The 24,989-nt window shown below is 38.9% G+C and overlaps 1 protein-coding gene across 6 annotated transcripts in view; it reads right to left on the bottom strand.

The window, feature by feature from the left end:
- Nucleotides 1-24,989, bottom strand: part of LOC124111293 (rho GTPase-activating protein 39-like) — a 212,975-nt gene that overhangs the window by 55,985 nt on the left and 132,001 nt on the right. For all 6 annotated transcript variants that reach the window (XM_046470952.2, XM_046470951.2, XM_046470949.2 and 3 more), the window contains one exon: nucleotides 1,999-2,137. In XM_046470952.2, coding sequence (XP_046326908.1) covers nucleotides 1,999-2,137 — 139 coding nt within the window. The remainder of the gene's footprint in view (nucleotides 1-1,998; nucleotides 2,138-24,989) is intronic.

Below are 24,989 nucleotides of genomic sequence, written 5' to 3'. Positions count from 1 at the left end.
ACTAACGGGATTGGGTGGTCAGGCTCGCTGACTTGGTTTGTGCATGTCATTGTATCCAAACTGCATAGAACAATTCTCATGTCGATCACTGGCTTGTCTGGTCCAGACTATTTACAGACCGCCTTCATATAGCTGGAATATTGCTGAGTGTGGCATAAAACAACAAACAAACAAACAAACAAACAAGACTGTAACCTCTACACTTTAACGTAGAATAACGACAGTGAGATGCTTATTTCCCCAACTACATAAACACCAACTACCAATCTTTCCTTAACAGCAAGAGGTGTGGCACCATGTGTGGCGCTGTTTTTGAAACACAGGAAGTCCTTGTCTTTGAAGTCCACATCCTATGTAAGAGTAGGGGAAATAAGTTTAGGTAAGATCAAATTATTTTTAGAGTTTAACTGTTGAGTGTTCAGTATTCTTTCAAATGAGCATGGCAGCCTTGTGGTCAAAGTGTTTGATGAAAGGTCCGGGTTTGATTCCCCATATAGAGGTACAAGTGTGAAGCCCCTTTCTGGTGTCTACCGCTGTGATATTGCTGGAATATTGTCAAAAGATGTGGAAAAATAAACTCACTCACTCAAATGAGAGTACATTACATGTAACTGGCTTGTTGCTTCTCAATGTTTCATTCCCTATATAACATTATTTATTTAAATTTATTTCGCTACAATATGAAAAAAATCATTTGGAATAGTCATGAAAATTCTTACAATATTTCAATTTTGGAAAGAAGAAAAAATCAAATGTCTATCTTACTTATTTCTTCACGAAGCATGGCAATCAAACTGAAGACAGACTGCTTCCTCCTGTCCCAGAAGAGTTGTCTCCCCTAGACCAGCACAAACGGCCAAAATGACTCCACACACTTGCTCCTACTTTGTTAGACTAAAAGGAACCCTAGTGATTTGGGAGATTCAGAACCTGTGTCATATGTAGACTTGCTTCATTTAGGACAATGGATTTACAGTAAGAGAATGGGCGGAAGGGAAAATAATATGGTTTAGGGACCATGAGACAGACTAATTCTTCGACCGTAAACCTGTTTGTTTATGAACGTTTCTTTTGAATCGAAGACGTTATAAAAATGAAAATCAGTGTGGTTCAGGGACTCTGAGGCAGACTAATTCTTCGAATGCAATCCTGTTTGTTTATGAGTGTTTCTTTTTCTTAAAAGAACATAAAGAAAATAAAAATCAATGTGGGAGACATAACATTTTGTTCAATGCCAGAGAAATGTGCCCTATTTCTTTATTCATACCAAATATTCCCGCTATATGACAGTGGTCTGTAATTAATAGAGACTGGTCCAGACAATCCAGTGATTGATATTATTAGAAATGATCCACACTGTCGGGTACGATGACATCCATCCATCGAGTCACCATGCCCGACCACCAATCTATTAACCCCCTCTTTTGACTACCATACGTTCCGAAGGACCAATTCTAACCACTTGCAAATCTAACACAAACAGCCACTTGGGTACATATTTTTACGTAACTAACACACACGTAACTAACACACATAGTAGCCACTGTAAATTATAATATATCACAATATTCAACTGGCCATTCTCACCCTGACACAGGCGGGGTTTAAACTGACGACAAATATAGACGTCCACTGTATCCATGATGGTATCACATGACAGGCTGTGGACATGTTTGTGATGTTATCACATCATGAATACTTTGTTTGTTTGTTTGTTTGTTTATTTGTTGTTTAATGCCACACTCAGAAATATTCCAGCTATATGACGGCGGTCTATAAATAATCGGGTCTTGACCAGACAATCCAGTGATTGATATCACGAGCATCAATCCACGCAATTGGGATCGATGACATGCATCAACCAAGTCAGCAAGCCTGACCACCCGATCCCGTTAGTCACCCCTTACAACAAGCATGGGTTGCTGAAGACCTATTCTACTCTGGATCTTCACGGGTTGATTAACCTGGTAATTTGGAGAACAAAGTGTCCAAGCTCACCTGTAGTTTAGCTAGCGGAATGATGTCACAGTTCTGTGGTCGGTGCCAGACCGTCTTCTGACTCGTGGCATTGTAGTAGTAGAACCTGGACGTGTTCGGGTCAAACAACTCCCACCACTGGTTGTCATCAGTCTTTTTACTGCAAACAAAAAACAGAACATTCAACACTGTGTTCAACAAAATAATTGCAACTGTATGTAATTGGTCCACACAAAATACTGCTGCAAAAGTCTCGGCCTGCAAAAAATAAATAGTTAAATTTATCATTGACACACATGTTATCTATTTGGCTTCGCAATGTGCAAAGATTCAGGCAACTATTATACATATATTATTGATTGATGAAGTTCCACTACTAAAAATCTTAATGCATCTCATCCCCATCTCAGCTCTAGCAGTCCATACTGAATCATTCTCAGCTCTAGCAGTCTCTAATCAACCCATTCTCAGCTCTCTGAAATTACAATTTTTTAACGTTGGAGGGTTCCTAACAGAATTATTTTATTTAACCTTGCACACGGCTTTCTTTCAGGGACTATATGTTAAATGCTTCAAAAGGCACATGGTGCAATCATCCAAGGGAGACAACTCTTTCAAGATCACCATCCTCACACCCCTCTTCATCAAAAACATAATCACAGCCTCAATTATTGGAGTACTGAGAGCAGCCTTCACACAACCTCCCAGCTTCCCTTTGATGTGGACGTAATAAAATGAAATCATCATTGTAGCAATATGAAAGTGAGTCTGGAACCACGGAACTGAGTGAACTGAGCGTTAGCTGCTGAAGTAGGGGATGGGATGGCCATAGAAGCGGGGGGGGGGGGGGGGCAAGGGGAAATGGATTCTTTAAGTGAGTACATGAATGATTACATGTGACGGGTAGCTGTCAGCTGTGAGATTGGCAAGGTTTGGGAATAATCTGACTGCTGAAGGTGTGTGGGATGTGTCTGTTTACAATGACAGGCAGGAATCAATTTACAAAATCCAGTGGGTGTAAAATTGATCGAAACTTTAGAAATGTAAAATTGATTATTTCAAAATCGGAAATCGAATCAATGGCGTCTATTTATAGCAGTTGCTGTTATTGAGTAAAGTTACGCTTTTTAGCAACATTTTTCCCAATTGATTTCTTTTTTGAAATATTACTATGTCATTCTACCCAATGTCATTCTGACGTCTGCAAGTTACAAAGATTAATATCTCATTTCTTCCGGTTGAGATGAAGCAAGTAGCCAAGTGGTTAATGTGTTAGCTAGTCACACAGAAGACTCAGGTTCAATTCCCTACATGAGGACAAAGTGCAAAGATAATTTCTTGAGGCCATTCTCTTGCAAAGGGTGGTGGAATAGCCAAATGGTTAAAGTATTCACTAATTTGGCCAAAGACTTGAGTTTGATTCCCAAAATGGTCACCAGTTGTATGCCAGGGAGTTCTGGATGGAAACAGATGCACAAACTTGCATCAAATTAATCTTGCTGGCAGAACATATAATCAACTTGAAACAACAATTACATGGTATTTTATGCCAAGAGTACTTTCCATGAAACTAATTCTATTCCTTACTAATTTTCCACAAAGTTGAGGGTCATAGTGTCCTAGACTAACACTTATTCTCTGAAAATACATAATTTTGTGATATTGATGCAACAGTGTTACAATAGTAAACAATAAACGCCACTCACTTATGATACAAAGCACAACAATCACATAAACAAATAACACACTGGTTAAATTAGTTGAAACATTCATAAAATGGTATATACTGCAGATATGCCAAACGCCTTGACTTGCACCCGTCTCTAAAGGACTAATTTTCAGTTTAAATCATAAGTACTAGATTATGTAAATAATAAGAACAAGTTGTCCCTATATGAGACTTGAGTCCTTACGTACTGTCCACATATCTAGACTTGCCAATTAGGAGGATAGAATGACTACACATTTGAGATCTTTTCTTTCAGTCCAGCCTTCAGCAAAGCTACCAAACGTCCAAAGTTGTCTGTTACTTTCAAAGTTCTTTTAATCATGTATGCCCTAAATGGTAGTCCAAAGTGGGATAATGGTAAAAATCGATTCACTGAGTATATCACAAATGAAATGGGTCTCTATAAATTAAAAAAGGCTGCAACACAAACACATCCAAGAACCAGTCTCATTGAGATGGTTTTTGCTGATATCAAACTGGGAATTGTATCAGTGGTGTCCATTTATAACAGTCCCAATTAATAATTTAAGTTTCATTTTTAGCAACATTATGTCACTATGCAGAGATTGTTGTGCCAACGAACAGTATTTCAGTTACATGAAGGCATCACAGCTTGATGTGTGAGTGTGTGTGTGTTTGGTTAATGCCTCTTTGAACAGTATTTTAGCTGTAGCATTGAGTGTCAACTTGATGTGTGAGTGAGTGTGTCTGGTTTAACACCGCTTTGAACAGTATTTCAGTTATATCAAGGCATTACAGCTTGATGTGTGAGTGTGTGTCTTTGGTTTAATGCCGCTTTGAACAGTATTTTAGCTGTAGCATTGAGCGTCAACTTGATGTGTGAGTGAGTGAGTCTGGTTTTGGCTTTTAACAGTATTTTAGTTATATCAAGGCATCACAGCTTGATGTGTGTGTTTGGTTTAATGCCTCTTTGAACCGTATTTTAGCTGTAGCATTGAGTGTCAACTTGATGTGTGAGTGAGTGTGTCTGGTTTAACACCGCTTTGAACAGTATTTCAGTTATATCAAGGCATTACAGCTTGATGTGTGAGTGTGTGTCTTTGGTTTAATGCCGCTTTGAACAGTATTTTAGCTGTAGCATTGAGCGTCAACTTGATGTATGAGTGAGTGAGTCTGGTTTAACACCGCTTTGAACAGTATTTCAGTTATAACATGGCATGTGAGATTGTGTACAAACAAAAAGGTAACTTGATTAATGATGCATGTCAATGAATAAGGGCTGGCATGTTTAGCATTGAATTAAACAGAGTGGCAAAAAATAGATAAAACAGTGAGCATGTAAACAAACTATTACTGTGGCAGTAAAAACTCTCACACCACAAAACCACATGCAATCCTGCACCTTAAAAGCCGACAACAGAAGACCGACCCGAGTGAGACCTGCAACTGTCATTACACGGGGGAGTGTTTCCACAAGGCCACAGCTAAACACAACAGGCAATGAATCACCTCTCATGGTTTAATTGCTAATAGACGCCAGGTAGCTGTAAGTTCTCTTCACCTGATTCATGCATAGATCAGCATGTGTAGAGCTCTTACACTGTGGGAACCAAACCTATACACAGCAGATGGAGTACTGGAGCTTGTACCTGACACTGTGTGGAGTACTGTAGAGTTCTTACACTGTGTGGAGTACTGAAGAGCTCTTACACTGTGTGGAGCACTGAAGAGCTCTTACACTGTGTGGAGTACTGTAGAGCTCTTACACTGTGTGGAGTACTTTAGAATTCTTACACTGTGTGGTGGAGTACTGTAGAGTTCTTACACTGTGTGCTGTAGAGCTCTTACACTGTGTGGAGTACTGTAGAGTTCTTACACTGTGTGCTGTAGAGCTCTTACACTGTGTGGAGTACTGAAGAGCTCTTACACTGTGTGGAGTACTGAAGAGCTCTTACACTGTGTGGAGTGCTGTATATCTCTTACACTGTGTGGAGTACTGTAGAGCTCTTACACTGTGTGGAGTACTGTAGAGTTCTTACACTGTGTGGAGTACTTTAGAACTCTTACACTGTGTGGTGGAGTACTGTAGAGTTCTTACACTGTGTGCTGTAGAGCTCTTACACTGTGTGGAGTACTGTAGAGCTCTTACACTGTGTGGAGTACTGAAGAGCTCTTACACTGTGTGGAGTACTGAAGAGCTCTTACACTGTGTGCTGTAGAGCTCTTACACTGTGTGGAGTACTGTAGAGCTCTTACACTGTGTGGAGTACTGAAGATGATAAATAAAAGTTACTTTCTATTTTGTGGATATTTATTTTTAAATGACATAACCATATTTCTGAGACTAATTGTTAGTCTAATAGCAGATGGACAACGAGAGTTAAATGTACATGGCTCCTGTATAACGCTGGAGCTACTCACGGGTGTCTGAACACACTGACAGGAGTTGCTGATCACTTTCAGGTGAATTACTGCACGTCTTACAATATGCCAGTAAGTTCTGGATGGAAACAGATGCACAAGCTTGCATCAAATTAATCATGCTGGCAGAACATATAATCAACTTGAAACAATAATTACATGGTATTTTATTCCAAGAATATTTTCCATGAAACTAATTCTATTCCTGAACAATTTTCCACAAAGTTGAGGGTCATGATGTCCTAGACTTACGCTTACTCTCTGAAAATACATAATTTTGGTACAAGCATGTAACTACATTAAAAGAGGTCCCATTGAGATGGGAGAACCTGTGGAAAATCTAGACTTGCTTCATTTAGGGCTATAGCATTATACAAAGAGCTGGGCCGAAGGGAAAATAATATGGTTCAGTTTCACACTGTGTGAGACCGACTATTGATGGCCTAGAATTGCATCTCTGAGGAAATGATTATAAGTTGAAATCATAATTTCTAGACTATATGAATAATGATAATTAAAAGTTGTCCCTATCAAAGAATTGCCTCTCTAGTGTCTGTTTAGCTAGACTTGCCTGTTCTAAGGGTAGAATTACTATACATCCATGGGCTTATCATTCAGTACAGACATGGAGCAAGGCTAATAGTGCTCCCGTGGTCATGACAAAGTCGTAGGATTCATCAAAGTGGTAAATGCTCGTACCCTGCATCACTTTAAGATTTCCTTCAACATTAAGATGTCATATAAGTGTTAAAAGGGGTCACAAACCTAGCCCACTCGCTTAAAACATGATTTGGACCAAAACAAAATTCAGATCGATAATAAACAATAAAAGCTGAGTTCATTTCTTTGGGGTTTTTTATTACTGCAGAAAATGTTGCCACCAATTAATAAAAAAACACCCTGATTTTACCCAAAAAATTCAAAATATCTTTTTGTCAAACATTTAAGAAAATTCAAAATCATAAACTTCTCCATTCACTGCTAACAAGCAGGAGCGGACAAACCAGGAACACAGATAGTGTGACACAAAATTAAATCATTCACTATCACAGCAGGAAATGCCAGAAATAAATTTCTCAGTATGAGCTAGAACCACATACAGCATGGTCAGCATATATCACGAATAGAACCCTTACGTTCCTGCCAAATATCTGCAATCAAGGTGATAAACACATGGTATTGCGCACTGTTGTAGCAATGGGCTCTGTCAATATGTTGATGGTATGGAATGATATGAGTGTGCTATCAGCATGAAATGGACGAGATGGGAAATGTCAGAGAGCAAGAAATTGAGATGATCCACAAATTATCTTGTCCATGAATCCTGATACCTGCATCTCCCTTTGTTTTGTTCCATCACCATCCATTCCGTTTTGGATGCAGTCAACTATATTTAGTTTGTTTCTTTGTTGTTTAACGCCACCCTCTGCAATATTCTTGCTATTTAACAGCGCCCAGTAAAATAATCATCATCACAGGCTGTCTGGATAAATTGACATCAAATCAACCAAGCACCAAGTCTGACCACCTGAAAATGGACTGTCCAGCCATGTCACTAATAATTGGGGAGGCCAACAGAGTTGCCTCCCTTTGCCATGTCATGATCATGTCTTTGAAGCCTGTGCCCGGATCATGATACTTGGTACGTCAGCACCCTATCGGTATGGCTCATTTGTCTCACAGAAGAGGTAAATATTTACAAACTGTATCAAATTCGGCTTTCAACATCCATTAATCTTACAAAATTTAAAGTAAAATCCAAAAGGAGCCCAGAACGAGGCTTAATTTCCGCCAAGATTCAGCCTTGGATTCATTTAATACTTTATTCTCTAGTGTCTGGGAGACAGACAAGCACTAAACCTGACTCACTTGATTCTAACTCAAGATACATAAACAGTTAAACCTCCTTTGAAAGATTGTCCTATCTAAAAAATGACTGTTTCACACAGAAACAGAAAAATACTCACTGCACGACATTTAAATTAATTTTCTATTCTAGCGAAGGCAAATCATTTTTTATTCTCAAATAATTAATATTTTACATCAACTTCAAATGAAAAACATTTCAAAAGACTATTAACCCAATATTAAGAACATCTCTTTTTATTAACACATACAGTTCCAATTGGTAATAACTTGGTGATAGAGCAGATGTTCACTTAACGCAAAGAAGTTGCACCACAGATAAGCATGGGTATATATTTCATTACATTTTCGGTATATCTGTTATTTTCTCGTAAACAAGGGATGATTCAGCCAGTATAATTAAAAGTGTAAATAATGGGGCCTTACACTAGTGAGGAATTCCCCTCAATCTGGCCCCTGGTTCACTGATCAGAGGCCAGCACCTGGTACATCACCAGGTGCTGCAGGTCTTGATGGCATTAACTGGTTCAACACTTGTAATCCTATAACCCATGCTATTACATACATATATGCATCCGGTTATGAGATCGTTAATAACTAATCAGCAACAGTCGTAACCCATCCAACAACCAAGCGTGGATCTGATCCTGCGTCAGATTTACTCCTATATTTCTCTCATTCCTTTTCGTGGCGGTCAGGTAGCCTAGTGGTTCAAGCGTTCCCTCATCACGCCGAAGACCCGGGTTCGATTCCTGTCATGGGTACAATGTGTGAAGCCCATTTCTGGTGTCCCCTGCCATGATATTGCTGGAATATTGCTAAAAGTGGCATAAAACCATACTCACTCACTCACTAACTCACTTAATCCTTTCCAGACTGTATCATTTTGAGAGATAAGTCCCAATGGCAGATTTGAAGGGTGTCTCTTTTTCTAAAACAAGTATTTGTCACAGAGTGACGAAATATCCCCCGCCTGTACACCATAGTACCAAATATGAAGACAATCCAGCGATTAGTTCTTGAGATATTGTGGCAACACCGTTTTCCAACTCCAAAAACAGATTTGCCTGCTGTGACCTTGAAAATGGGGTCAAGGTCACCAAATCTGACAGGTGTATGCGGTGTCTGTATATACACTATAGTTCCAAATATGAAGACAATCCAGCTATTAGTTCTTGAGATATCGCGGCAACACCGTTTTCTAACTCCAAAAGCAGATTTGCCTGCTGTGACCTTGGAAATGGGGTCAAGGTCACCAAAACCGACTGGTGTCTGCGGTGTCTGTATATACACCATAGTTCCAAATATGAAGACAATCCAGTGTTTAGTTCTTGAGATATCGCGGCAACACCGTTTTCCAACTCCAAAAGCAGATTTGCCTGCTGTGACCTTGAAAATGGGATCAAGGTCACCAAAACCGACTGGTGTCTGCGGTGTCTGTATATACACCATAGTTCCAAATATGAAGACAATCCAGTGTTTAGTTCTTGAGATATCGCGGCAACACCGTTTTCCAACTCTAAAAGCAGATTTGTCTGCTGTGACCTTGAAAATGGGATCAAGGTCACCAAAACCGACTGGTGTCTGCGGAGTCTGTATATACACCATAGTTCCAAATATGAAGACAATCCAGTGTTTAGTTCTTGAGATATCGCGGCAACACCGTTTTCCAACTCTAAAAGCAGATTTGTCTGCTGTGACCTTGAAAATGGGATCAAGGTCACCAAAACCGACTGGTGTCTGCGGAGTCTGTATATACACCATAGTTCCAAATATGAAGACAATCCAGTGTTTAGTTCTTGAGATATCGCGGCAACAAACAGGTGGGACGTACGGACGTACGTACGGACGGTCGTGAATACTATATCCCCCGCTTCGCGCTTTCGCGCGGCGGGGGATAATTAGGGAAGTAGACTAATATGTAGTCTCAAGTCTCTGTAATTGAAATGTTTAAAGAGTGAGTGAGTGTTTCTTTCTTTTTTGTTTACGCCGTACTCAGCATTATTCCAACTGTATGACAGTGGTCTGTAAATAATCAAGTCTGGACCAGACAATCCAGTGATTGACAACATGAGCATCGAACACAGAGAGTGGTACAAACAATAGAGAGAGAAAAGAAATAATAAAAAAACAGCTTATGTGTCTAGTAGACCAGTTAATTTGTCGCACCCTGTATCTACAAAATAATCTGGATTTTTACCAATTTGTATTTCAGATATAATTCAATTCTATTCAAATTTGTTGTTTTCTGTTAAAAAACAAGAGCATTTTTTTTTAAAAGTCAATTAATCTGGTACGATACATTTATATCTTTGCCAGTCAGAAATAATTTTGTGAGAAAAGTCATCCCAAATCAGTTGACTGGCATTAGATACCATTTTTCCTCTGTAAGAAACATCGGGATGATATTCAAACACACCAGTGACTCATCACAAATCTGGGGTTTCGCTAATCACTTCCGTGTTATTTTGTCGCCAGCCATCAATGGGATGTAATGAATTACATGATCACATCTCAAGCACGTCTCAGACAGCAGCAGCCACCTATTTTGGCATCTGAAACCACAGTTTGTAGTTATGTTACGTTGTCAATTTCCCAAAGATGCTTAAGAAAAATAATTAATGCTATCGGTTAGAGCAACTTAATACGCAAACCCTGCAGGTTAAAATAATGTGCTGTCACAAGATCGCAGCTTAATAGCATATGGTCTGATCTGCCAACATGTCAAAAGTAGTATTTTACAAGCAGAAGTTTTGGAAGTGTCAGCGTGTCAAAGTTTAATTTACTGACAGACAGCAGAGTGAAAGACGCATCTGCATCACGTTTTGTTTCAGAGAGACAAACAAACCATTTTCTCTTTTACACACTCTTTATATTCCATCTATATGAAGGTAGTCTGTAAATAATCGAGTCTGGACAAGACAATGAAGTGATTGACATCATGAGCATCGGTCTACACTAATGGGATATGAATGCTGGAGCATATATTGAGAATCTCACCTGAGTGTCTTTTGATATCAAATATATCACGTAGTGTTGATATATTTGATATCAAAAGACATGAGCACAAGATTTTATTTATCACCCAACATCATTCTTCCAACTTTTTCAGTTTGTTGACAGTGATAAGCAGTGTCTTTAGTGTAAAAAGTACTGCTAACAGCTTCAGTAGCAGAGCCATAAGTGATGTCATTAAATTGTGACGTCATGGTAACCAATGACGTCACAATGGTCTGCAAAGCATTGTGATGCAATTTCATTGCAGCAACATCTTCAATGTAGATATCGCTTGATCTCATCCAAGCATATCTCCTGTTGGAGCCAGTTTTGGATGATAAATGTTGATACAACACATGTTCAAATTTCTTACAATATACAGTTGAACCTTTAATAATGAGTGAGTATGGTTTATCAATATCAAGCAATAGGGAACACCAGAAACATACTCTCCCACACATTCAACCTATGTGGGGAAACGAACCCAGGCCTTTGGCCTCATGAGCGAATGCTTAACCACTGGGCTACCCCACCACCACACAATCTTATTATCTTAATAATTGATACTATTTCCTGTACAACAGATTATGGATAGCTGACAGTGTAGAGGACTTGCCTTGAAAATCTGAAGGTTTCATAGTGTGATGACAGCCAAAACACAGGATTTATGGCAGTGATGTAATAGAGATAGGATATTTACAGGAACTAGATAAGTTTATGGTCCCTAGGAGAATCTTCATCGGCAGTTTGGTACAAGATCTGCACTCCACCTGTCTCGGACTACGATTGAGTGGATTATATCTGATGGTCTGCAAACTTTTACTGTAGGTCCATTGCAGTAATATAAAAATAGTCACCCTCATAACAGCCATATTACTGTTGTCTTAATTACCACTGCTGTTATGTAGAAACACGGACCAATATTGGCTTTACGATACACAGGAGACTAAGATTGAAAAATCCCCCACTAGCTGCTGCACAAATCAAAGTATGCTTAGTCTTAGATGAAAACGTCTCTTTTACTTTTACTTCCAGAACTTTGCAAGAAAAAAATACAACCATCCTTGTGATGTGAACTAATATTCATAATAAAACATTCTGAATTCTAAGGTTATCCTGTCAATGGTTTGGTTTTGGAACTGATATACAAACACATTACAACAACCATATTCAGACTTTAAACGTGGTAAATTGGCCTAGAAAACATGCAACACAAAAAACAAGACTGACCTCAACAAATGACATGAATTTTGTATTGCAAAAAAAACGATTTCATTCACAAGAGAGTTACATAGTCTACACTCCATTTCACTTAAATTGCCATAACATCCAACAAATCATTTCAGGTAACACAAACCTGGCCTTCCAGTGCAACCAACACATTTTAAAACTCTGTAAGATAAGTTTCAAGAAGTTCACAAGTGTTAAACCAACTACAAAATATTGGGTCAGTGGTCTGCAAGAGAAATAAAAAATAACCTTCTTTTTCCCATCCAGCAACCCATCTGGCAAAAACCATAAACACAACACTATCACATTTCCTCTTGAATCCATCCATGGCTGAGAGAGATCACAAATATGTCTTCCCCATACTGATTTCAGTCACACAGACTCAAACAGGATCATTTCAAGGAAAGATGGAAGCCTCATCCTTTTGAAGATGGACAGAGCATGCAAGTCAAGGCCGTGCAACTCAAACGTACCTTGAAAATCTAACTGAGTTTACAAAGTAGCATGGTTATTAGGTTAGACAGAGAAATAAAGACAAGATTGTTACACCTACTTAGAGGGGAAAACTGTCATGGTTGCTCTCATGAGTGATAATACCTAGTAGATGCGCTGATTCCACACATTGGCATCATCTTACTTGAGTCAGAATATACAGTATATATACATGCGACAGAAAATGTTAAGAATGGGTTTTATCAAAGCTAACATTCTCAAGAGTGAGTGAGTGAGTTGGATTTAACGCCGCTTTTAACAGTATTCCAGTTATATCGCGGCGTGTCAACTTATTGTGGGAGGAAAGCACGAAGTGATGCAGGTCTAAGACGTTTACCACTTCGGTGAAACCCACGAGCACGGGTATGGTGCTTACAAACCTAGAAACATAATTGGGACGAACCGGGATTCGAACCCACAATCATAGGTTTCTGGCGTGCCCAAGGGACGCAACTCTGCACAGCGAATCACGGTGCCTTAGACGACTGGGCCACCCGTGCCCCCAACATTCTCAAGAACACATTATATACTATCAAAAGAAGTCAAAGAACACCCGATTCTGTCATGGCATGACAAGGCGGTGGGTAGCCTAGTGGTTAAAGCGTTTGCTTGTCACACTGAAGACCCGGGTTCAATTCCCCACATGGATACAATGTGTGAAGACCATTTGTGGTGTCCCCTGCTGTGATACTGCTGAAATATTGCTAAAAGCGGCGTAAAACACTACTCACTCATGGCATGACAGATCAACTTAAGTAATATGAAAGAATCGGGTGTTCTTTTACTTCTTTTGATGGCATATTTATTTTCAAACTTATGCCAGGTCACTATGACTTGTGTTACAGATTTTCTTGCCAAAAAAGAAAGAAAAAAGATGAAAAAGTATTCTTAACTTTTATTTTACTTTATTTCTTGGCAAAACTTAACCAACTGGTGGAATTAGTAACAACATATTGAGGGAAGTTCACTCAGATGAAAATTGTCCCTGCAGCTGTAACCTGTGACATTCAAGTACGGCAAACCATGACGTGGTCATGTTGAACACTTCCACAATCCCACCAGGTTTCATACCATCAAATCTCCAAGTATCAAATCAAATATAAATATTTAACTCAACAGAGACACATCAGTAACCTTCAGACCAAGGTGTCCCAAAGCATAACTTTATCTTAGACAGCAGAGATGAATAATTGATAGAATTATGGCCATGCTGTGTACTACGACCGCTCACATCCAAACAATTACTGAATTTAACAAGATAAAAGAGCAAAATAACAAAAAGAGCTTCTCAGAATGACATTAAAATATTACCTGACGGTTCCAATACGGTATCCTTCCTCAAGAACAAAGAGGAATACATTCTCCATTATTAATTCCCACTGGCCTTCCCTACACACAACACATACATTATCAGGGTTATACACCGGGCTTCAGACACACTGCTGCCCGCCACTTCCTGGCCATCGGCTTCTGGCCTGGGTCAAGTGTCCAGGCCAACAATTGACCGCACTATCAAACGCTGGCTGACAGTTAGATGTGGCTTATGTTTATTCCACTGGTATGGTGTTCGGGACTTGAACCATGGTGTTCTATGATAATCTTTACCGTGGATAGAGAAATCAAATTACAATTTTTCAAATCATAGGTATTAATGGTAATATTCTGAGGATTTCTTTTGATTTGATTTTTTGTGTCCTCTGGATAAATGTCTGGCGATTTTTCCAAACCATTACCCAAAATTGGCAAGATTTCAAATATCAAATGAATAACTTATTGATTTATCTGTGTAAAACTTTCAAGCTTGGAGAAAATTTTCCATTACAGTAAATGTCAAACCTCTTATTGCAAACAGAATTACAACACAAGACACTAATAGCATAAGAAAAGTTCCCCATACGTCATGCTGAAAGGCCCAATGAACCCAAAGCGAAATCAACGAGAATTAATTTCATGTCCATCAAAATTGACCACATTAGTATAAATAGGTGAATGGTCGAAAGTGTTCCTGAGGGCTTGGCTATCACACGGAGAAGCTGGCAGGGACTAGCCACATGTTTTCAAGTCAATAATCCAAATGACTGAATGCTAGAATTTCAAGGGTTGTTCCTCTCTTTGCAAACAATCAACATCGCAGCATGTGTATTCAGTCGTCAATTACTGATTAAAGCCCTCAGATTTCCTTGTGTGGTCATTTAGGGGTCACACTGAAGAAACCCTAGGGATTGACAGTTACTGGAGAAAAGATTTTGTTTTGGGCTTGATAATCAGACCAACTGAAGGAATTGCTGTATTTATCGAAATGAGCGAAATGATCCAAACAATTGACAACTTTATCATACAAAAAGCTCAATAGCATCATTACCCTTGACTTTGCACACAAAAATAACAATTTTCAATGAAAACTAGTACAAAATATTTAAAGTTTATTCATAAAATTTAATAAAGTTTTAGATTCTTAAAGGCCAATCTATGTGCTAATTTGCTATTTACTGCAAAATCTGAACAATACAAATCACAGCAAATACATTTCTTCATAAAAATGTCATTAATCCGTTTTGCTTCACGCTACTGATGTTATAATATACGTTGACACACACCCATGATTTATCCTGTTTGTTGATTTTTCGCAGCGTTCCTACGAGTTCCTGGAATTCAAGCCATGTGATATTTACAAACAATCACACATGCACCAAGCTTAACCGTTCTGACAGTTTTATTACTTGAATTCTGTGTTTAATTCAGAACAGATGGTAACACAAGCTCCCTGACACACCAACCACCATAGCACACATCCCCTCCCCAAAATAAATAAAATTGATATTCAACAATTATTTTCATAATGAAGAAACACTGCCAGTTGACAGAATAATTTTAATATTTTCTTGGCATGGGACATAAATGTACAATCATGTTTAGGATAAGATGTTTCTTTCTCATCATGAGACACAAGGTACAAGCTTGTTTCAAAGAATAGAAGTGTATCTATCGTCAACATCCACGGCACAATTTCAGTTATCTGCCTGACAGATTTTGAAACAGTGTATGCATTATCTAAACCTGCATCAATATTTAATCTCAAATAACCAACACTTTCAGACAAGGATTAGAACATCAGACTTAACATGTTGATATTTGCTGATGAAGTTAATTTACCTTTGCAACACATGGAAATAGCTTCATACTTCTCAGGGAGTTCTGAATACGAGGACAATTAATGTTTTTGGCTCACATAAAGCCCAGGTAATAATATAGGGGGCGGTCAGGTAGCCTAATGGTTAAAGCGTTCGCTCGTGACGCCGAAGACCCGGGTTTGATTCCTGACATGGGTACAATGTGTAAAGCCTATTTCTGTCTCCTACCGTGATATTGCTGGAATATTGCTAAAAGTGGCGTAAAACCACACTCACTCATTCACTAATCAATAAGAATCAAAACAAGAGATGGGGAGATCGAGCTGTTAGTATGTTCCTAAGGGTGTTCAAAATCAAACCTCTTCATGAACAGCTGGTCTGTAGAGTACAGTAAACTGCTTAAGGAGCTAGCACCTGCGAAACTTTCAAGAACAATTCATGAATTGTTCTAGAATTGTACTTTAATTAATGTTCATGCACTGCTAATAAAAAGCTCAAGAACAGTTCACAAGTAGTTCATTCACATCAAATAGCACAAGCTTAATGAACATTTCAAGAACAAACAGTTCGAGAATAGTTCATGAACTTCTATATTCAAGATCACTTTCATGAACTAAATAACTAAATCACTTCATGAAATGTTAATTGTTTCTGATAGAATTCTGACTTTACAACCCAATTTTGTTGACAAAATTTGGCTTTAAAAAAATTATCCATCTATAAAAATATACTACTTAACTTTTGACAGGAATACTAAGATATTTCATACCTTAAGATATATCTTAATATATGGCATATAAAGGAATAATAGGAATATCTCTATCAAACGTTAAGTCATATTTATTAATACATGAACAACAATTAAACATCTAAATTATTGAAATAGCACAATAGGTTCATGATGCCTAATGAAGAAATTAGCGAAACACTTAGTGAAAAAAAACAATCATTCCAATTTTATATATCCTCAATCCTCACACATTGTTAAGCACACACCCATCACATATCATCAATGCCAATGACATTCAACAGTCGACTGCCATCAAGTAGAACAGAAATAGCTCAATCTGTGTATCAGTCTCGACACCCAGCTTCCTGCAGGGACTCGGGGCATATCTCTGACAATATCCAAGCTTCCTGGTAAGGGAGTTATGAAAATCATCTTGGGAAGAAGCGTTTCCGTGTTGGTTGAGCCAATGTTGTGATAACCTTTATTGTCAGCCCACATCAGCAAAGGATGCCACACTCTCTATTACATACATGTCTGTCATTGGCCGACACAACAACAGCTATGTGGGTAATTCTATGTAATATTATTACATGGACATCAGCTGGATCGCAAACACTACATGAACTTGGCAAAGTATTCCCACAATGACAGAATCATATTCCCAAATGTTCCAGCATCCTTAAGCTTACAATCCATTTAGTCATTTTTCCACAGTCTGTAAGTGTCTGATGTGTACATGTTTCCTTCCTGATTATCTGATCTGTTTAGCCTATAAAAACAAGCATTGGTTGCTGAAGACCTGGGTTTGAAGGTGAGGTGAGGTGAAATTGGGTTTAACCTCACGTCCAAGATTATTGCACTTATATAGCGACGTGCATGCACGTGTGTGTGTGTGGCTGCTTGTACTAGTCCGGACTGATGCCGATTTATAGTGCTAGCCCACTGAGATACCATGCCGCAGTTAAACATGAATACCCCACTCAGACACAGTATACTGACTCCGAGCCGACCAGTCCTTGTTTTAGCCCCTTAATGTCGAGCGCCAGACAGGGTAACAACAAGTACCATCTTTTAATGTCTTTTGGTATGACACGGCTGGGGATCGAACCCCGGACCTTCTGCTCTCCAGGCGGACGCTCTACCACAAGACCACGGAGGCGGCACCTGGGTTTGAACTCATCACCAGGTCTTCAGCAATCCACGCTGGTTTTAATAGACTAAATGGATCCGATAGTCAGGTTGTCTGAGTTGGGTGATGCATGCTTCCATGTCCCAATTACATAGATCAATGCTCATGACATCAATCACTGAATTTTCTGTTCCACACTTGATCATTTACAGACCTCGGTCAGATAGCTGTAATACTGCTGAGTGTGGCATTAAACAACAAATACACACACATTTGTTATATTCAATACATCTTAAACAACCATGTGATGTCATTTTGTTTGTTTGTTGTTTAACGCCACAAGAAGCAATATTCCAGCTATGTGACGGCAGTCTGTAAAATAATCGAGTCTGGACCAGACAATCCAGTGATTGACACCATGAGCATCGGTCCACGCAATTGGGATTGATGACATGTATCAACCAAGTCAGCGAGACTGACCACCCGATCCCGTTTGTCGCCTTTTACGACAAGCATAGGCGCCTTTTACGACAAGTATTGTTTGCTGAAGACCTATTCTACAACCATGTGAAGTGAGTGACTTGCCGCTACCAGCAATGTTCCTGCTATATTACAGGGGGCTGTGAACAATCAAGTCAGGGCAACCAGTTGTCGACACCATCAGGTTAAAAGGACAAACAACAAGCCACATAGTGCAGCCAGCCAATCCTCATTTTGGTCACCTCCCATGACAGGCATAAGTACAAGCTATTTAACCGTGCAGCTCGGAGTCTGGGTCTCTGAGATAGCAGGAACAAGGTTCTGATTCATCATACCATTAGCTTATCGTTATTTCTACAATAAGTCTGTACAAACATTAGATATAAGGTACACACAGCCTCTGCCAAAACTGCTGTCATCCGCACCAGACCATGGTGATGAATCTACCAGTCTTCAATGGCGTGTAGAACAAGTGTCTGTCTGATTGATTGAGTCAACTCCTGTTTTGATGTTAGTCCGCAATGTAACATCTTTATCAAGTAGTTGAGTCTGGATCTGACAAGCAGGGGTTAATAGTATGAGCAACAATCATTAACCTCAAAGCTGAAAGATAGCCATGATCTTTATCACCCATCCAAATTCCAGTCATAACCAGTCATACCAAGCAGACATTTTGTTACCATGATCCAAAATACAGTCAAATCCAGAATAGACATGGCCACTGGTCTGAAACTTGTAACAATCTAGACAGACCATTTGCTCTTTTCCCATAGGTTGTTATGTAACATAATCACTTGTCTGAAATGGATTTGACCAATGGTGTCTCCCCCTGTCTCAAGATATGTGTTATGTGAATTGGACCTTTTCTGTTTTCAGATATCACTTATATCATGACAAAGCACAGGTAAATCTAACTGTTAAAACCAAATGTTTCCAGTCTCATGAAGGCTGCATGCATGGGTCTGCTTCAGGCTGGTGCCAAAGACTATATCTAATCCTACAAAAAGGGCAGCATCAGGGCCTTTGACGAAATAAGTCCCCCATATCAATATTATTGCTAGCAATGGCACCTAAAAGAATGACATCTAAACAAAAGCGACAAAACCTTTCTATAATCTTAGGAGTCCTAAACTGTGCAGTTCTGATTACTGTAAATCTTGAAATTAACGTGAGCGTGAATTAAATGCGAAAAATGCGAGTGGTCTTTGCTCGCATTATTAAACATCGCATTTATATCAACAATAAGACATTTTGGATAGCAGAAATACCAACTTAGACATACGCTGAAAAAAACAACAACTATGTATTCCACATCAATGTTTATTGAGCAGTACTTGTTTTAAGTATATAAACAATGTCATTCAAACACTAATTACATCCCGTGAATTGTCACTGATGGGGTCAAGACAAGCGATCTACTCACTCATGTCATCACTGATCACACCTGCAAGTCCAGACAGACGCCACCCAACACAGTGTCTTTGTTCTTTGCGACTGCATCAAAGGCCAACACGAGCCAGGTCGCACGTATGGTTTTAGCTTAAGTACTCTACTCAGGGCTAATAAGCGATGCTATTTGGTGTGTGATTGGATTAATGTAAGGTTGGATTAAGGTGAGTATTCTCCTGTAAACCTGACAGAGGACATTTTGTTTAGATATAAATTCACTGATGCTTGAAAATAGGGGGTGTCCCATTCATATTGAGTCGCATTTTTGGCTAGGGGTCAGCTGTCACATTCTTTCAGACGCATTAATTTCCCGTTTTACAGTATATCATAAGCATGTGTTTATGAATCACTTTCAAGTCGTGATGACACCTGGTGGTTGCGAAAAAGGTGAATACATGAGCCGGCCATTAATACTGTATCAGATAATGATGAACGATATTTAAAGTGGTACTTTCACAAAAATAATGAAATTACCGTGAGACAGTGGATACCAAGAAAAAGTCAAAATGATTTCCCATGTTGGGAACACAACATTGCTTTTTGGAGTAAACACACAAAAACACTGAACACTGGGCTTTGTGTTTATCATAACAAGGTCCAACACCAACATTAAACACCAACATGGGGTATAGTACCTGGTTCTTTTGAGTGACAAGAAATGATCTTGCACAGTATTTCCCCATGTGGGAATAGAACCTGGTTCTTGTGCGTAGAGAGCAAAGCATCATCCGCTCGGCTACCCAACCTCCTCTTATCGTACACAAGGCTCAGCTAATGAACAACCGAAAACTGAACCATGCAGTCTTTTACAGTTCCTGTTTGGAGAAAGTCACATGGCAGGCTGGTGTTTATTCAGAACAAACACCGCTACAACACAGACTCCACCGGAGCATCTAAACACCCACAGTGGGATCTTTTGGTGACACGAGGCTCATCACTGTCTTCATCACTGTCTTCGGACAATTGTCCGTGATTCACACAAGCATCACTATGTCTGGTAATTACACCCCAGGAAGGACTGGGAGGTGGTAGTCAGTATCAATGAGTAATTATTTTCCTGAAGAACTATTCCTGTGTCAGCCCCTGGACCTAACCTCTAACCGTTGGTGTTAATTAGCACCGAGTTACATGCCACGGATGTCTTCCCAAACCATGGCGCCAAGGGTCATAGCAGTGCTCCACACTCCCAACCACCTCCCAACTACTGCAGGTGTCTTGTACTGCTATATATTTCATCACTGTCCATTAACTGGAGGAGTACAACATATTCTCCTCAAAAAAGGCATCAAGTTCTTTCATCTGATGTCCAAATTGATATTTCTGAAGTGTCTTGTCTTGAACAATTACAACCTCAACAACGTCTTTTTTAGAGGAAAAACAAAAACATAATTATGTGAAAGGGTAAAGAGTACTGCCAATACTTTAAAAAAATTGATTATTAAAAAAACATCACCAGGAACAACAAAAGAAACAAGTCAAATTTGACTTCTTTGGGACTAAATTACCATTTTTCAACAAAAATAACACATGTCAACCTAATGGTGTTTTTCTATTTATTCCATCAACAATTTTTCAGCATTTCCAAAACTTTAACTTAACAAATACGCCAACATTGTAATAAATATCTCTAGTTGTAAGATACGAATTAAGGATTCGGAAAGAACATCGATGACAACTTAATGATGCATTTCCATTTATTACATCAACACAACTAATAATTACAGACCAGACATAGAGGCGGCACAGCAATGATCACCTGAGTCCAATCCTTCTGGACCAAGGATTCTGTAAAAGTGGCATGATGAACCATACCAGATGCAATCGATAGCAATGAGGTTATGAAGAAATAGGCTGTAAATGCACTGCAATTTGTGGCTTCAGAATTGTCAATTTTGGACATGATTTATGGTAGCACATGCCATTCTCCAGAGTTGGAAACCTCTCCCCCTAATCTGCCCATGTGTAATTTGGCCATAGTTTCCATGCCCCCCCTTCCAGACCTGACGAGCCACTTCATCTCGGTCAACAGATGTACAATCAGCTGGTTCCCAATGGCCATCAATTTCTACCTGAACTGGCTGTTTCTTTTTCAGGGAAATATATTGGCAAGTTTAGTCGAAAGTATTTCATATCAGATCTATTAATCTTGGCAAGATTAATTTAAGGAGATATCAAGATGTCACAGGTTCAGAGATGCTGGAGTTCTGGTTGTACCTGTTTCAGGATTTTTTTCAAAGATACTATATGAGCAGCGAATGAGTTATCTTTCGAGGTCTTTTTGATAAAAAGTCAATTTAATATAAGCTAAAAGATTTGGGTTGTATTTTTTATATAATTGTAGCCATGATTCTCATACATAAAGAAAATGGAATTGAGTTTAAAAGAGTTCAGTTAATAGTTGAACCTAAGTCCAGTAACAAATCTGTTGGTCAAGTAAAATAATTTCAAGGTGAGGAGTGAGTGAGTATGGTTTTACGCCGCTTTTAGCAATATTCCAGCAATATCACGGCGGGGGACACCAGAAATTAGCTTCACACATTGTACCCATGTCGGGAATCGAACCCGGGTCTTCTGCGTGACGAGCAAACGCTTTAACCACTAGGCTACCCGACCGCCCCTAATTTCAAGGACAATGTTACACTAATACTTAGCGTAAGAAAATATATTTTTTAAACTAAAAATTCAAATTATTATTTTTTTAAAGAACTTTTCCTCCTCCTCTGTTTACATATGTTTCATATGTGGAATCAAAGAAACTAAACTAGGTTTAGTTGGATCTAGACTTGCCTTGGCTTTTAGAAAAAAAATAATTTTAAAGTTACGTAAATTCCACAGTCATGGCAAAGGACAAGAATAAAATGTACCAAAGATTATAACATGGCAAAGGACGAGAATAAAATGTACTAAAGATTATAACAACAGAGTTGTGATATATATCTGACACAATTGACTGGATCTTTGAAAAAAATAAAGAGAAAAAAATTTAATTATGTAAACAATACTCCAGTTGTGTCGTGGTGGCTCAACCAGTGGTTGACCGCAAGAGCAAACAATCTACACTGTCAGGATACAAAGACACACATTGTAACCACCAAATCCTCATCAGCTGGTCAAGATTTGGGTTAGAATTGGTCTTCAACGACATATGCTTGTCCTAAGAGGCGCCTAACAGGATCAGGTGGTCAGGTTCACTGGTTTGGTTGGTTGGTTTGTTGTTTAACGCCACACTCAGCAATATTCCAGCTATATGACGGCGGTCTGTAAATAATCGAGTCTGGACCAGACAACCCAGTGACCGACATCATGAGCATCGATCCACGCAATTGAGACCGATGACATGCATCAACCAAGTCAGCGAGCCTGACCACCCGATCACGCTAGTCGCCTTTTACGTCAGGTTCAATGACTTGTTGATGTATGTCATTGTAACCCAATTTGCGTAAATCACTGCATATGATGTCAAAACCTGGACTATCTCGTCCAGATTCGATTTTTTTACAGAACACCTTCAAATAGCTTGATTATTGCAGAGTGCGGCATTAAACAACAAACATAGAATGGAACCCTGGGATACGGGTCAGCAAGGACAAGCTACCATTATTTTCATTCTAGAATGTAAACTAAAACGGCAACAGCCAAAACAATCAGTTCATCAGAATGAGACTTTGTCAGTCCCAGAAAGTTGGTTCTCAAAGAAGGGTAAGGGGCATTTGGACTGGCAAGCCATTACCCATAGTTCAATTCATTCTGTTGTTAAATAAATTGGGTTCAATGAAAGGAATGGTGATCAATTTGGTTAAGTGGATTGGTTAGCTTAAGTATAGAACAAAGTAGAACACTTGGAGTCCAGGAACTCGGAATAAAAAAACATGTGATTACAGAGAGTAGATAAGGCAATGCTGTACACTAGAAGTTGATGTAGTTTGGCAAGACGGCTTTTTGATTAAGTTTTTGGCATTGGTCTGTTTTATAAAGTCCTGACTTGATGAATTTAAGATTCAACTGGTGATGTTTCAACGTACCGTATTCGACGCAATAAGCGCCCCGCTCTAATAAGCGCCCACAGCAATATTTGCTAATATATTGGCTAGTGAACAATCCCAATTAGCACCCCTTCTGATTGATCAATGTACACAAGACTTATTTATTCAAGCATAATAACGCACTCATGTGGCATATGCACACTAAATTATGGGCAATTAAATTCTGGAAAAATATATCTGTCATACATAAACATTTCAGGCTCTCAGGATATACCACAAAATTTATCTTTCACAATAATATTCCAATAACAGCCCCCTATTTCTAATTTTGAGAGTGCCCTGGGCGCTTATTACGTCGAATACGGTATTTACAAAACTACAAGCAGCCATGTCCCCACCATTTCCTCAAGGGTAAAGTTGTAATGTACCACAATGTACATCCAGTCCAAAAACATTACTTCCAGACCTTGACCTAAATCAAGATAACTTCTAAATGTACTACCAAAGTCGCAGGATTGTACAAGTAAACATCCAACAGTAAACGTTGCAGTAATTTATATAACCAATTCACTACAACCTTGAGAGACAGGGCACCAACATTAAATGTGTGGCAGGATTTGTAGAGATACATGTAAATATGTAGTGTCATGCCTGTAGAGACGTTACCATGTTGCACAAACTGACAAAGATTTACCAATGTTTTACAAAAAGCTGAATGCTGACCTTTGACTAATCTTGCCGAAGACCTTTTCAAAGCAGGCCCCATCTTAAAGGTACATACCAAGTTTAATGTTAATTGCAATAATACTTTTTGAGAAAGTGGAACCACAAACAAAAAATGTTTTAGTAAAAAGTTTTTCTATCTCGTGACCTTGACCTTAGATCTTTCATGATATGAACCAAAAGAATTCCCAAGGGCCATTTGGAAGAAGTCCATGGAAGAATAATCTGTAATGTCAATAATCTTTGTGTAGTAATCATTTAGAAAAACACCGCCGCCGGCAGTCAGATTCCAACCAAAACTTGTTCTAATTAGAATCGATCAACTGATGGGACTCATGATTATAACTCTGGATTACAATTCTGACACCAGATGGCTTGTGGGTAAAGATGGTACACTTTCAATGAGGTCACCTGTTTGATCATGTTTGTAAATAATCACTAATCATTCAAAGCAATAAAGGGCAATGAAGGTTGCTGTTTTAACAATATATTTCTTAATCTAATTCATGACACACAAGTTACACTTGTCAAGACTCTTTTTGTCTTTACTTCCTATCACAATTTCCCTCTTCTGAAAAAAAGACCTCATTATTCTGATTTGGGTTTTACAGAGATTTAAACATCATTTCAGTAATGCCATGTTGTGTCAGAGAAACAGGAAGCCCAGAGAACCACAGGTGCAGTATGGGTA

The sequence above is a fragment of the Haliotis rufescens genome, unplaced genomic scaffold, assembly GCF_023055435.1.
Source record: "Haliotis rufescens isolate VD_foot unplaced genomic scaffold, xgHalRufe1.0.p SCAF_6, whole genome shotgun sequence".
NCBI classification, from domain to species: Eukaryota; Metazoa; Mollusca; class Gastropoda; order Lepetellida; family Haliotidae; genus Haliotis; species Haliotis rufescens.
The sequence above is the reverse complement of the archived record's forward strand: the minus strand, read 5'-3'. Positions and strand labels throughout refer to the sequence as shown.